Source organism: Condylura cristata, unplaced genomic scaffold (genome assembly GCF_000260355.1).
Source record: "Condylura cristata isolate star-nosed mole 26May11 unplaced genomic scaffold, ConCri1.0 scaffold00004, whole genome shotgun sequence".
Taxonomy (NCBI): Eukaryota; Metazoa; Chordata; class Mammalia; order Eulipotyphla; family Talpidae; genus Condylura; species Condylura cristata.
This window is the reverse complement of record NW_004567105.1, coordinates 24,196,967-24,213,036: the sequence shown is the minus strand read 5'-3', so window position 1 is coordinate 24,213,036 and position 16,070 is coordinate 24,196,967. Positions and strand designations below refer to the sequence as shown.

The 16,070-nt window shown below is 34.8% G+C and overlaps 1 protein-coding gene across 1 annotated transcript in view; it reads left to right on the top strand.

The window, feature by feature from the left end:
• ACSS3 (acyl-CoA synthetase short-chain family member 3) overlaps window positions 1-16,070 on the top strand; it is a 127,631-nt gene that overhangs the window by 79,312 nt on the left and 32,249 nt on the right. Inside the window, exons 8-9 of the mRNA XM_004676501.2 lie at window positions 5,094-5,245; window positions 11,497-11,600. Coding sequence (XP_004676558.1) covers window positions 5,094-5,245; window positions 11,497-11,600 — 256 coding nt within the window. The remainder of the gene's footprint in view (window positions 1-5,093; window positions 5,246-11,496; window positions 11,601-16,070) is intronic.

Here is a 16,070-nt window from a genome sequence, read left to right as displayed (position 1 = left end):
CAGGAGAGGTCTGCCATGCCATGTGGTCACCTCCGGGGCAGGCGGGAATCGAACTCATGAGGAAGTGGCTTTAGCTTCTCAGTGCTGTGCTTCACCCCGCTGCGCCACCAGGGAGGGCCGAACTGGCTATATTTTTAATGAATCTCAAGATTAGGGTTTGAGTCTCAAATTCTCATTCCTTGTAAGGTATGAGTTGGTAAGAGCTCATCAAATGCTATTGTCAATTTTGTCCCACTTCCAAAATAAACAAGGTGACACAGCTGCTCTCAGCTGCTGACATGCAGTTCACAACCAGTTCATAAGGGGTGTGCTGCCACCCCCTTAGAACTACAGTGGAAAAATGCCTTTGGTGATCTCAGAAGTTGTATTCAGAGAAACCAGATAGTATCTTAAGCCTACCACTAAATGAAACAAATCTGCAGTTGACTCAAAAATTGTAACCCTGACCTCATTTCATGGAAAAATGGAAATCATCAGATTAAAAATAAAGCAAATATTATATATACATATAATATATATAATATACAATATATATAATATATATATATATATTGCTCAAAGATTTAATTCTAGTATTTAGGTATATGTTTGTTTTCCAAAGTTCCTCTATTTCTCTACTTTCCTGTGCTGAAGTCTTAACCTCAGTAGAAATGGTGTGAAAAGTCAAGACAAGATAACTGGTTTTCTAGCTCAGGACTTGTCATTTCTAGTCTATTAATATTAACGTCGTGGATCAGAAGTGGCAGGAAAGTTTACAGTCAAGTTCATTCTAAGGTGTTTTGTAACTGTCTTAGTTTCTGCACTTTGCACAAGCGCTTACCAATTATTAGTACTATAAATATTAATAGTTGTTATTTTATAAACCCCTGCTGTTAGTAAAACATTTTACCTATAGTAGCCAGAAGTTTAAATCACTGATGCACCCTTCAGGGGTGGCTTTCTCAACTGTTATCTGGGCATCAATAAACAGTGTTGACTTTAGTTTGAGGGAGGTGGGTGGGAAGCAAAGGGTAGCAATATGGTTTGGATTTTGAAGAGTTCTTATGATTTGAGAGAAGGGAACAACCATTTGCTTCTTTCCCAAAGCATTCCAAAAAAATTCTATAGGGTACCTTTAAGGTTGACAGTTGCTAGATTAGAGTAAAATTGGATGTTCTGAATGAGCTGAAGGAAGATAAGATGGCAGCCTCGCCTCACAGACGAGGATAGTTGAATGATGGTAAATCTCCACTGGTACCACTTTTTGTGTGTGCATTTATTTTTGTTAAAAATCCCGATAGTCTTTTTTTTCTTTTTAAAGATTTATTTACTTATGATAACAGAACTGGGGTACAGGCCAGAGGTGTAGGGGTGGTGAGAGGATTCACCAGTGGCATTGTGGGAGCAGAACAGGCAGATCGACACAGTACCCTGCTGAGGGGAGCAGTGGGCTAGACAGGAGAGGTCTGCTGGCCATGTTGATTATCTCCGGGGTGGGGATCAAACTCGTACTGAAATTTGAAGAGGCTGCTGCTAGCTTGCAGTGATTATTATTTCAGCTATTGACCCTTTACTGAACATGCAAATTCTGAAGCCAGTGCACTTTCTTCAAGCATCTTAGAAAACTAGTGTGCTGCTGCTCATTTTGTTAAAGCACTGTGGAGAGATTATATTGCCTGTGTGTGCACACCTGTCTGTATGTGTGCAGGAGGGCAGGAGAAAAAGTGGCCAATAAAATCAATAAGCCTCGGTTCACTTTATTTCATAAAATAAAAGAGCTTTATAGGCTTTGCTTCAGTTTGCTGAAGCCACTCATGGTGAGAGAAACTAAGAACATACAGGCCCTATGTTTATTAGACACAAATACCTTACAGCATCTGCTATGTAATTTTAAATAACATTTGGACAAACACACACATACTTACTAGAATGTAAATTCCAGCAGAGCAGTGTCTTACCTGGTTTGTTTATAAAATTATTCCCAAAATTTAGAACAGTACCTAGCCCATAGTAGATGCTCAATAATACTTATTAAATGAGCATAATAAACATCTAATATTTATGATTTGTTGGTGAACAGTGTTCTCAGATGAAAGATCTTTTTTTCTGCTGCATTATATTGCACCATTCTGAATGAATATTTACATTAATCAGCAGGCTGTTTGGGGGGGACAATAATTTGCTTGATACATTGTGACATGTTTTAATTAAAATTCGAGGTCAAGTAGAATTCCAAGAATATAAAAAAGTTAAATATAAATATTAGAGTATTTTTAAATTAGGAAATCATCAAATTCATGGCTCTGACTGTTCTAGTGGGAATAGACAATAAAATGCAAAGCAACTGAACCTTTCTAAGTTCTACTAACTGGTAAAGAATATTGTGAGCTTTTCTGCATCATTTCTTTAAGTACCATCATAGTAGTGCTATCTTGTCATGATTTTATGCTCAATAAATGCAATATTGATGCAAATTTGTTTGGTACAGGGTCAGAATTGCCGAAGGGTTTATAAGATTATATTATAAAATCACAGTACACATTTTAACTAATATGTTTAACATTTAAGCTGTCATTGTTATTAAGACACTGTACAGTACATCAAACTGTGTCCTCTGCGCAGGTCAGGGTAGGTGTGTGGTTACCCTCTGTGTAGGTAATCCTGGTACAATTTTTTTTACTATACTACTGGTGTCATCCTTTAGTTAGCATATAATTATTGTACTGTGGCACTGGGGCTGTAGTGGGATTCAACTCCAATTGGATATAAAATATTTTTCTTCAGTGGAGGTCAAATTACTTTCAATTATCTCAGCACTTTTAGCTTATTGAGAAAACATTGGGAAAGTGATTTATACTTATTTAGCAAGAAGAAAGAGCATGGAAGCATCGACAGGGCAGTCAGCTGCATGAAGTCAAGTAACAAATCATTTTTAAGTGTACGAGATCAAGTTTTCCAAGACACAACCAGGGACACGAAGGACAAATCCGTGCCTAAGCCATATGGAAGAAATAAAAGTCAACTGTCTGCATCGCTATGTGAAAGAAAGTGGTTGATTCTTTTTATTTTGTGTAATTTTATTTTTTTGGAGGTAATGCTGTTTTGCATTGTTTAGACTGATTTGCTCGTGAGTCAAATTAATGGTGTGTGTTGCCAGATTGTATTTTGGAATTATCTTGGTCATTTCCCTAAGTACATGATGCTGACTTTTGTTTCGAGAGAAATACATTGATTATCTTAAGGAAACAGTCATTTATTCCTATTGATTAATCTGTTTTCTTTAATATATTTTTTATTGAGGTAACATTGGTTTATAAAATTGTATGTGATTCAGAGTCAGAGGATCACACCCCTACAGATAGAGTGACACCACCCCAGCACCACCAAAGCATCCACAGTTCTCCACCAGAGTCAGTTGTTTCCCCAAACTACTTCCCTGTCCCCCCAACCCCCTCTTATAGACTCAATTGCAAAAACCTTCCTAGGGTTTTTTTTATTAGTTTAGTTTTGTCCAACTCTGACTGCCCTGTTTGTTTTGTTTCACTGTATTCCCCATGTGAATGAAGCCATCTAGTATATGTCTTCTTCCTGTCTTTATTTCACTTATACCCTTTTGTTCCATCCATGTTGTTGCAAATAGCAAGAGTCATCCTTTTTTATAGTTGAGTGTATTCCATTGTGTATATATACCACATCTTCCTAATCTACTGCTGGGTACTAGGTGGTTTCTGTAGCTTGACTATTGTAAATAGTATTTTGCAGCGAACACAGGAGTGTATGTATCCCTTGGAGTTAGTGCTGTTTTATTCTTTGGGTAGCTGCATAGGAGTGGATTGCTCTGTCTATTGCAGTGGATCTTAGTATTTTGAGAAGCCTTTATACTGTTTCAGAGGGTGCCGGAGTGTTGCAGTTCTGCAACACTTAATTCTGGACTCACATGTGGGACATGGTATCTCATTGTGGTTTTAATTTGCATCTCCCTGTCAATTAGTGATGATGAGCATGTTTACATATGCCTGTTGGCCATCTGTATATCTTCTTTGAAGAAGTATCTATTTAGCTCTGTGGTCCATTTTTTGATTGGGGTATTTATTTTCTTTTTGTTGTGTTGAATTATCTGTATATCAACCCTTTGTCAGATTTACAATGTGCAAATAATTTCTTCCATTCAGTTGGGTGTCTTATTTTACTGATAGCTTCTTTCATTTTGTATAAGTATTTTAGTTTCTTTTAGTCCTATTGCTTTTATTTCCTTTTATTTCCCTTGACACTGTAAATAAGTCTACAAAGGCATGTTCAATGCCATGTAATGGGGTTTTGACCTAGGTTTTTTGCTCAATGAATTTATAATTTTAGGTTTTAAATTTATGTTTTTAATCCATTCTGAGTGAATTTTTGAAAAATGTGAGATGATTGTTTTCATTATTTTGCATGAGACCATCCAGTTTTCTCAACATTATTTATGAAATTGACTCCCCTTTCCATTTAGTATACTATTAGATTCTTACAGATTAACAGTTAGTAGCTATGTGTGTTTACTTCTGTGTTCACAGTTCTGTTCCATTAGCTTCAAATATTTTGTAAAGTTTATTTGATTTGAAATTATAACTCTATTTACTTAGTTAATTAAATTTGTTTCATTGTAGTTCCCATATTTCCCCCACCACTGTATCAGCCTGAACCATCATGTATGCCTTTGTGAAATTGTAACTTTTAATAGTGACTATGAGAAAAAGTGTTGATGTTAGAAATTCATAGCAACCTTGTTGTCATGTTATTCACCCCAGAAAAATAATACATTTAATTTCCTGGCAAGTAGAAGACTGTCTTGTGTCATTAATTTGAATGTAATGTATATCGTGTCCTTTACCTTTCAGAATTAAAGATAAGTAAAACTGCTACTTGAAAAACATTTAGGATACCATCTTGGAGCAAATGGCCTCTGTTATGCCTGGACATCTTGTTTGTTTTATACAGGGTAGAATATTTTAAAAATAATATTAGTTGAGAACTCCATTTTATTAATATCACTGTGTAAAAATGTGTACGTTTTGAACTGTCAATGAACTATGAGACATTTTACCAAGTGACATTATAAATGAATCTCATTGTAGGGGAAGCCTGTGGGAACACCAGATGCTAGTGCTTATTTCCGTGTGCTGGCGGAGCATGGAGTCGCTGCCTTGTTTACAGCGCCAACTGCAATTAGAGCAATCCGTCAACAGGACCCTGGGGCTGCTCTGGGGAAGCAGTACTCTCTGACAAGGTGAACTCGAGATGCACAGGGCAAATTACATTAAAAACTGCGATCAGAATGCATAACTTAACGTTCTGTAGTTTTTTCTGGAATACCTATGTGGAAAGAGTCAAAATATTCTGAATGTTACTAAGAATGACTGTTCTAAACGTATGTTTGAAATAGGTGAAATATTAGCTAAACAATAGAGATTTTTAAAAAGACTTTAAATACCAATTTGGTTCAATTGTTTATGTATGTCTATATGTGCATAAGTATGTAAGTGCAATAAGTTTATATATATATGTCTATATATATATATACACACTATATATATATATATACACACACACACACACAAACACACAATAGCACAATTGCTTCTAGCTGCCTTCTGAAAATAGAAGAGAGGTTTAAATAGAGGGGAAAAATTCATATATATAGTTTATGTGAAAATTATAGTTCACAAATTACCTTTGCTGAGTGAAGGAAATTATTTTTCTGTGTTTTGTAACATTATCTTTTGAATAATTTAGATATTTTTATAAAGGTTTGTTGGCATTCCTTTTAGCTATGTACATTCAAAGAAATTTCTAGCAATTTGTATCTTCAAGGCAATTTCTAGTGTCAATTCTCATTGAACCTCTTTGAAATTGGTTACTGCCTCCATAAACTAAGAGATTTTATAGTTTCTTCAAGTCAGAAAGTAGGTTTGCATTTAAGTTGACTTGAACTTTTTAAGTTATATGACAGAGTCATAAATTTTATATTGCTGTGTCCCAAAGAAGGACTTCTGTAGAATCATACACCAGTTCTACACATTAGCAAAAAGCTTTCAACTTGTGCAGGTCACTAGATTTCTTTTTTTGGGTGTTTTCCCTTTATTTTTTATTTTATGAAAAAATAGATCTAGATTTACATGAAATTTTATCTGTTAGCTAAAGAATATATTCTTATTAAAAGAAAAAATCATAACTCTTCTTTTATAATACTACTGCTCACCCTCTGTCTTTTCCTTCCTTTACTGCATTTCTATTTAATGCCTTCCAACTCAGCCCAAAGGTAAAGTCATCTAAGATTGTTACTCTCCATATCTGAAAACAATTCTAGGAGTTTTGAAGAAACAGTGCAAGTTCCTTGCACGACAAGTACATTCTGATCACAGGACATGAATTGTTTGACGAACAAACCAAGGTCTCTTTTGCTGCACCATCTTCTTTTTCCAACTATATATGAGTTTTTAGATATTTTGCTTTACTGTGAAGGCAGGACCACTTTGCATAATGTGCAAAGCACCAAATAATACTGAATTTATATTAGCTCATCTTTTCAAGCTAATTCCTATAGACGTAGTATGAGGTCTAGTAGTATGAGGTTTTAGCAGTAGAGAAAGTGCACTAAGCTTTCCTAATCACACCCTTCTATCTTTAGGTTCCTGAGTTATTCATAATGGTTGCGAGAATATAAACACTATAAACACCCTCAATTATTCAAATTACTGCTATTAATAAATGCAGACTCTTACGATCACCTCTTATGTGCCAGGCACAGGTAATTTAAGTTTGTTATCTCATTTAGTCATCAAAAATGTGGATTTGTAGCACTTGTAATTATCCTCATTTTGCAAAATGAGCCAAACTAGGAAGAGATAGTTTAACTATTTATATGGAAAGTAGCTCGGGCATTCTGACCTGTGTCTAAACTGCTAATTAAAAACTCTGACATATTCTTCCTATGAAAGTAAATCAGGAACCAGCTTGACCCAGGGAGTTTTGTCATTCATGGGATGAAAGCAGTTTTGGCTTTTTACATATTTTTCATTTGTTCAAATAATATCTTCATTAAACTACCCTAGGAGATGCACAATTTATGGATTAAGAGAATGTTAGAAACAAAAGACACCTCCAAAATCCAACTGTTACATTTTAAAAACAAGAAAACTGAGGTCCGAAAGAGTTAAGTTTGGGTTAGAGACAGAATAAAGTCCAGAACTCAAGTCTTCCCATGTAATCTTTCCTTTAGTTTCATATTTAGATTCAAGTGTTTCATACCAGTTGAATTGATATTCACTAGGTATAATTGCAAGTTTATGAATTATTTGCAGTTTGCTACTCTTATACAAGTTTTTCCAATGACAATTTTTTTTAAAAAAGTGTTACATATTTTGCTAAATGTTACTTTAAAATAAATTGGAAATTTCCCCAAAATCCCAGCTTCCTAAGCAAATTTAAATGTATACTCTAAAATAGGGAACTAACTAGGACTATAAATTCATTTTATCATAGATGTCTAGAATCTGGAAAGGTAGATTAGAATTCATCTAATGTAATAATCTCATTTCACAGTTGAGAAAACCTTGTCACAGAGGTAAAATAACATTCTCAGGATTACAGAGCTACTCTAGGACAAAATTGAGACTAGGCAGTATGATACAGGATCGAAGATTCTTACTCTAGAATGAGATTCCCTGGGTTCAGAACTGCAATCTACTGGCTGTGTGACCTCATGCACATTACACAGTTGTCTGTTTTCATTTAGTTTTATTTTTTGTGTGTGGGAAATAATGATAGTAAAAATACAAGAATCTACTGAAAATAAGAGATGCATAAGCCAGGCAAATTCCTTGAAAAATTATCCTTGTAAACTCTTGTAGCTATTATTATCTTCTGCTTTTTAATTCATTGCTTTTTTTTTATGACATCATCCTAATGAATTGACTCAATGTCTCCTATTCAATTTTAATCAAGTGAGACAAAAGTTCAGTTTTGAGACTTCCATTTAAAACATCATTGTATCACCTACTTTGATTCAGTCTTCCTCCCACCCATTTCATAACAATGAGGGATACCACAAAAGAGGGAAAAAAAGAGCAGAGTTTCAAAGATGCATTTAAAGTAAACATTTCTTAGAACTGGAAGTGGAGTAACTTTGCTGTGGGCACTAAGGCTGAAGTCAGGCGTTTGCAAGGTTTGCTGTGCACATGCAGACGTTGGGGTATGAGAGGGACTCCCAGTTTCTGTTTCAGTCTTGGAGACTGAAGATCAGAGCCAGAACAGAGCCTGAAGAAGCTTAAGGGAGTGACGCCCCACTCCGGAAGGGAGGCCAAAGTACAATTACAAATATTCACCATTACGTCATCATAGATTTATTGATCTAAACACCCTTCACCTAAAAACCCTTCCAGGGCCCTCCCCTGTGGCCAGCTGCTTGGAGCGCTGCACTGCGAAGCTAATGCAAGTCGTGGCCGCTTCAGTGCAAGTCTGATTCCCACCCTGGAGGTGATCCACATGGCACAGCAGACCTCTCTTGTCTCACCTGCTGCTCCCCTCAGCAGTGTACTTTGTAGATCTACCTGTTCTGCTCCCCACTCTGTTTCTGGTCAATCTTCTCACTAACCCTGCATCTCTGGTCTGTACCCCATTTCTGTATGCATAAATAAATAATAAAATTTTAAAAAACAAACCCTCCCTTATCCCTAACATTGAAGACTTTCAAATCTATATTCATCATACATAGTGTCCTGAGATTTTCCTTTCTAGTAGTGTCAGAGATTCTGTTTGCAAAGTTATGCTGCTCCCACAAAATGATTTCGAAACATTATTTTTCTTTTCTTTATATGTGGGAGAGCTATGCAAAACTGATATTATTTGAAAAATGCTTTGAAGTATTTATAAATGATTCTCTCTTGTCCCAGAGTTTACATATTGGAAAGCTTTGAATTACGGATTCAATTTCTTGTGGTTCAACCTGCACCAGTGTGACTAGATGACTTCCATTAGTTTTGGAAATGTATTATCTATTATCTCTTCAAATGTTGCTTTTACCTTATTCTGTCTTCTTTGGTTCTGACAATTTAATGACACATGTGTTAGATCTGTTTACCATAGCTCTACTTCATATTTTTTTCTGTCTTATTCTTTCCAATTGAAGTTTGATTATTTTCTTTAAATCATTATTTTCAGTCTTCAGTCTTCAGCAGTATCTTGCCTTTCCATTTTAAGTTTACTTTCTTGTATGTTCAGCTTAAAATCTTCTTCTATTTGATCCTTTATGATATCTTATTTTGACATCACTTATTATTTCATGAATGTAGTCCTCAAAGTTATTTTGAAGTTGGTGTCTGATACCAAAGTTACCTGGATTTCTGTGTGGCTGTTTTCTTATACCTCTTTTTTCTCTTCTGTCATATGAGCTTCTCTCCCAATAGTCCATTGTGTTTGAAAAGTTTTATAGTTACCTCATGAGTCTGGATGTTCTTACAGTTCCATAGAGCAATCTTTATTTTGGCGGATTATTTATGTAAAGGAAGATCACATTGATCTAGCTAGCCACCTCGTTGATTTGAATCTAAACTAGATATTTGAAAAGTTTCTTTCTAGTTTTTCTCTATTGTTGGAATGTGCTTTCATTCTTCCGATAGAAAGCTCATATGTTTTACAAAACTTTTTAAATATATGGATCTTGAACTCCAATTACCTTATCCTAAGAAATTGTGGTGGCTAAGAAAGGACTGTATTTCCAAGCCTCTCAGACACACAGCTTTTGCTCATTTTCTCACTTTTTCTAATACTATTTGGCTTGACAAATATCCCAAAGTAGAAAAGCAGCAAGCTAATGTCAGACTTACTTCTCTGTACATTTATTTCTTTGGAATCTTAATGTCTCAAGTGCTTATTGCCTTGTTAATTCTCTGATGCCTTCAAGACATGTTTCTTTTTTACCTTTTGTTCTGCTTTCCTGGTTTTACTTGAGAGCAGATTAATATAAACTTGCTGCAAAATACTAGTCACTCATTGACAGAAGTCAAATTCATGTATAATATTAACGCTGCTGTGTTTACATTTTGAAAGTGAATTCTAGTAGAGAACAAGAAGAGAATAAAGGGAAGATGGAGATAACCATAGGGACATGATGGCAAATTGTAATGATATTCCGTCATGTGAACTAGAAGTTGATGAGGCATCACTGAAATAATCGATTTTTATTTAACTTCTGTTGGCACAAGTGAAGAGTAATTTTCACTTGTTTGGTAACTTATGAGCCTTGAAAAAGTCACTTTATTTTTCTTCTGCCTCTACTTTATTACCTGAAAAGTCTTCACCAGGATTGATCTTTTCCTTTTTATCCATCTCTATGAAGCTTCTTGTCTGTTTTGCACTAAAATTAATTTGAAAACATTAGTGTTTTATTTCCCCTTTCCTTCATTTTCAGTTTTGTTTGAGTCTTTATTGTACACAGTTTTCATAAGGGATTCAGGGAGAGGTATACAGATCTCATTATCATGATTACTCCCCCCTTTATCATTTTGGGTATTAGTGCTTCATGTTTCCTGTGTTTTACATTTAGAAGTAAATGCATAAGTATGTTGAAATCTCAACATGGCTGAAAGAGACATGATATACCTTGTTTGAATCCAAGTAGATTGCACACACCCAACTTATACTGTTCCTATCCAGCCTCCTTGACTGCAGATTGAGTCCATGAAAGCCAGTGGCTGCTCTGTAGTTCTTTCACTTTTATATGACAACACTTAAACTTTCCTTAAATAGACTGAACTCTTCCCTTTTAAAGTCATTTTTCTTTTGGGAACTTCTACACTCTTGCTAAATAATATACCTCCTTTTTTTACTTAGAAGAATAAATCAACTGAAATGAGATTTCCAACTCCCCATTTCTGTATACCTTTCAAGTTTTTAAATGCCAAAAAATCTCAGTACCAGAACAATTGTTTGGTATTGAGATCATAAAAATAAGTATTACTAAAGAACTCATAATTCATTGTAGGAAATAAAAGAAATAAGTACTTATAGAAAGAGATACATCTTTATAGCTGAGACAGGAGTTGATGTGATTGAAGTATAGAGTTAAAATATTTGAATATTGAATTATCACGAGATAATGTGATAAACTAAGGTCTGGTAAGAAACACTGTTCAGGGTGATTGGAAGGTATTTAATTGCTTGATTTTTAAAAATTGAATAATAATGATGAAGTTAAGACTTAATACACATATACTTTTTTCCCCTTTGGCATACAGGTCATGGGAGTAGAGAATGGAATAAACAGTCATTCACTTAATGAACTCTTAACAGTGTCAATCTAGTTTTTCCACCTCATCTCTGTTTGGTTGAGATCATGATTCTACAGTGTGATAGAGTGGTGATATGTTTGCTTTTCCTTTTATGTAATGTGCTTAGATTGTACAGTCTTTTAGAGCATGTAGATGACATCACTCAGCTTCATTTTTAATGAAAAATTTGAATCTATTCTTTTATATTCAGGTTCAAGACATTATTTGTGGCTGGAGAACGATGTGATGTGGAGACACTTGAATGGTCCAAAAAGGTTTTCAGAGTTCCAGTGCTGGACCATTGGTGGCAAACAGGTGAGCACTTTCCAAGTATGTACATAGAGATGCAGAAATGCTCTTACAACAACTGAAGAGATTGGAGGAAATGTTTAATCATGAACAATGGATACACACTTTAGTAGTCTTCGATGTCAGTGGAAACCACTAATTCATTGATTGTCCTGTTGTTAAAATTGTAAGTGATGTTGACATCATCAATTTCTTGGTCTTGGGTATAAAACACCAAAGACTTATTTTGTTTCTCCTCCTCTTTGCTTCCTCTCTTCAGTAAGTCACTAAATCTCAGATTTTCTTTTTAACTGTCTGTTGGAGTCATCCCATCTTCACTACATGCTTTCAGCTTTAGCAGCTGTGTTATTATCTGTCCTGATTTAAGTTGTCCTTATTGCTCATCTCTGTGCTCTCTGCTTACCTATGCAGCCTACACAATGCTCTCCTTATTTTTTCTAAAAGCACTATTCCTTTTGCAGAATTATCTGTGGTTCTCTACTACTCTCAGATGTCTTCATTTTAGTATGCAATACAGAGAATTTAATTTTTCTCCAAAATATTCACCATTATATATATAATTTATTTGCTTACTTATTTTGCTTATTCTCTGCTTTCTTCCTACTAAGTGATCCTCAGGAAACAAATTGTAATATTGAACCTTGGAATATAAACTTAAGCACAAATAAAAGCAAACTTTCTGCTCTTATTTTGAGGGATGATTATATATGTAAGAGCCTGAGTAGATTATCTGAAATCTAATCTTTTCACTTAATATAAGAATTTTGTTGGGTTTTCCATTTGACCCACAAAGTGTGGTCAGCTTAATATTACATGTAGAACAAAATATGTTCATATTTTAATTCAGTTCTGTTTAGATCAGTGACTTAATCAGCTACCCTTTTATATTGTGTTTTCAAATTCCCTTCTGAGTAACTGGGACAGAATCAATTTTGATTAAAAGATTAATAAAGTTCTTTGCAAAAATTAGTTCTGAGGTTTTAAATGACTAGAGTATAGAAGATCAAATGAGTAAAATTGAAGCGAGTGTTTGATAGCTTAGGATTCTTTATGATAAATTACCTTTGTATTGTCTCTTTGGGTATTGTTCTTTGAAAAATGTGTTTTCTATATCTTTTGCAATATGAAGTATAAAGTGAATGATCAGTGCAAAATGCAGATTCTTTAAATAAGAAGACAATAAAAATGAGTATCTACTCTTTCTAGTTTAATTTGTTAAGGGAGAAATTTCTTAATCTAAATTTAAAGAATAAGAAACATAAGACTGAATTTGGAGGAGAAATCCCATGTGTGGAAATTCATAAACACAAGTGAAAGATTAATAAACCTTTATAGAACTAATGCATCTCCCTTTAACCAGGACAGTTTAGCAATTCTTTTCTTGGGCAGAAAGAAAAAAAATACTTTGTCACCTATAAGATGGCTTTCCTTTCCTTGTTAAAGAGAGAGATTATTTTTCCCAAATAAAATGCCTTGAAGAATGCTCACAGGGAAGTTTTATTCCCCCCCCCCCCATAAAGGTGACAATAAGCTTATTGAAGGAAACCAACATGTCAATAAATAAAATTATGGTTCTTTTTCTTATTGATATCTTTCTACATAATAGCCTGTGAGATGCATGTAGTTAGTGCATCCAGGCTTACAAACAAGCTCACTGAAGCCTGAGAAACAAGTATATGAAGTCCCTGGTGGGTGCTGAGCTTCATGTGAATTTGAAATTTTTCTTTAATGTATTGTTCAAAAGGAATTAATAGTCACATCATGTCAGTGTGCTGTCACTTTAATCAACTTTGAATGGGTGCTTATTACTGTGGAAAACATAGTGGATTTCAGCTAATAATGACTGATTCTCTGCATCCTTCCCATTCAATTTTATAGCATTTGGTATTTTACCCAATGAAAGTATACACATGCCTACATGTGTGTAGGGAGATAGCCTAACTAGTCGGTAGGTAGTGTTGTAAAACGTAGGTGATGCAGATGTCAGCTACAAACAGAAAATCTAGTTAGAATTTTTACTCACTCAAAAGAAGTAAGTTCATTATTTTCAAAGTTATATATTGTAATCACTAAGTGATTCTGAAATTTAGCATTTGCAACTGTTCACCTTTCTAAGGTGATATCAAATATATTTTAAGGGGATAACAAGTTTCCAGTAATCACTAGGGAAAACCAAGTGCCTTTGGGTTATTATTAACTTGCAGGGAAAGAAAGGAATTGATAATTCAGGCACATTCATGAATTTCCTAATGTTTGATATCAAATCTTAATGTCAAATGAATGAGGTTGCACTTCCCAAGAGATATGTTACCATCTAATAACATATGAGGGAAGGTTAAGGTTTGACCAAAGGAGTACTTTTCTTTATCTCAAATTTCAGATTCTCTACAAGGCTCCTTTACTTGTCATTGACTTAGAAACTGACTTGTTAGAATACAATGGCACATTTTCATGAGTCTTCCTTATAATGTTTAATTTATGAATTTTCTGTCTGCTTACATTAATATATGTGTGCAAATGAGCTGCCTCAAAATTGTGGTGTATAATTTAGAATTAGTAAAGGATATGTTAAGTATCTAAAGTGTATGAATAAACATTGATTCGTTACTGTGACTTGGGTTATAAGAAGGCACTCTGTAGTCAATTCATTTATATTACCATGTTGTTTCTGTGACACAAGTGAAATTTGTATTATCAACAACAGATTTCTAGTGACTAACATCCTCTTTTGGTCCATGAATAGAAACACACTTTGGAGTCTGATTTAAATAGTATCTAAGATTCTAAATTGCGAACTAATCTGGAAAATTTGAGAACAAATGAAACACTTTTTAAAATTTGTTTATTTATTCTTTACATCATTCCTCATTTTGCACATTTTTCATCCCGGTTGTAATCCCATGGACTTCCTACTACCAATCCACACATGTACCATCACCATAGTTCCCTGCGCTTTCCCCATCCCAATTTTGATCCTATCCCCATTTCCACCCCCATAAAATGTCTCTGGTTTATATTTACTCATTGTTTTATTGTTTTTACTTTATTACAATTTCTTTTTTCCTGACCCTACAATCCTACTATGAGTGACACTGTTCGTGACACCACTGAGGCATTAAGCCTTTGTTTTGGATTGTAATGAAAATTGGTCTTTGCTACCTTTACCATAGTTGTATCTAATTGAAGATTATGAATCCAGATTCATAAGTCTGGATAAAAGTTGTCATTGACCTATGTTTATTTCTTTATGATAATTTATCCATAAAATGATGGAAAACATCTGGATTAGTGACTGAAATTTTCATTTTCTTTTTAAAACAGAGATAGAGAAAAGAGGTATGAAACCAAAATTTAAAACAGAAAAAATTAAGAGGATAGGTCATTTTTCTACAGCACTAAGATATGGCAATTCATGAACAACAACAACAAAAATAAATAAACAAGAAAAACTTTATTATCCTCCATTGTATAATCAACAGACAAAACACTATGTTTTGTTTTAGATCATTTTTTGATACTAAGAGGAGATTTTTCAGAAATCAAACAGGAGGCGCAATTTTAGAAAGCACAGTCAGTGCCACGGTCGTGGTATCCCGTTAGCCTTTGTGTTCCTTACTTAGAATGATAGTAAAGGAGTTGTTTCATTAACAAGGAAATGATCTAGTACCAAAAAATTCCTTAAACTCCTTTCCAGTTCTTTCCCACTCTTCTCCTCATCTATTTCCTCCTCTGCCCCTTGTTACTTTTTTTTTTTTTTAAGATTTATTTATTTATGCTTACAGAACTGGGGTACAGGCCTGAAGTGTGGTGGGTGAGAGGATTCACCAGAGAGAGTAGGGAGCAGAACAGGCAGATTGACGAGGTGCACTCCTGAGGGGAGCAGCAGATGAGGCAGGAGAGGTCTGCCGCGCCATGTGGGTCCCCTCCTGGGTCAGGATCCAACTCGTACTGAAGCAGCTGTGGCCAGCTTACAGTGCTGTGTCCTAACCTGTTGCACCACCAGGGAAGGCCCTCAAGTGACTAACTTTTAAAATTCTGTTGACAGATACCCAAAAGTAAATTGGGATTTTTGGATCGGATGGTAGACACATTTTCAATATTTTAAGAAACTTTCATACTGTTTTCCATAGGGTTTGGATCAGTGCACTTTTCACCAGGAATATATGAGGGTTCTTTTTCTCCCCATATGCTTGTTAATGTTAATTAAATCTGGCTAGAAACACTATATTCTTTCACTTGTTACTGGTCAGTAAGTTAGAGACAATGACTGCAATGTTAAAATACTCAAGTTCCACAGTAACTTTTTCTATACCAGACAACGTGGTGAAATTTTTTTTTATTATTCTTTTTTTTTTTTTAAAGATTTATTTATTTGTACATATAGAACTGGGGTACAGGCCAGAGGCTCAGGGGCGGTGAGAGGCTTCACCAGAGACAGAGTGGGGAGCAGAACAGGCAGATTGACAAAATACACTG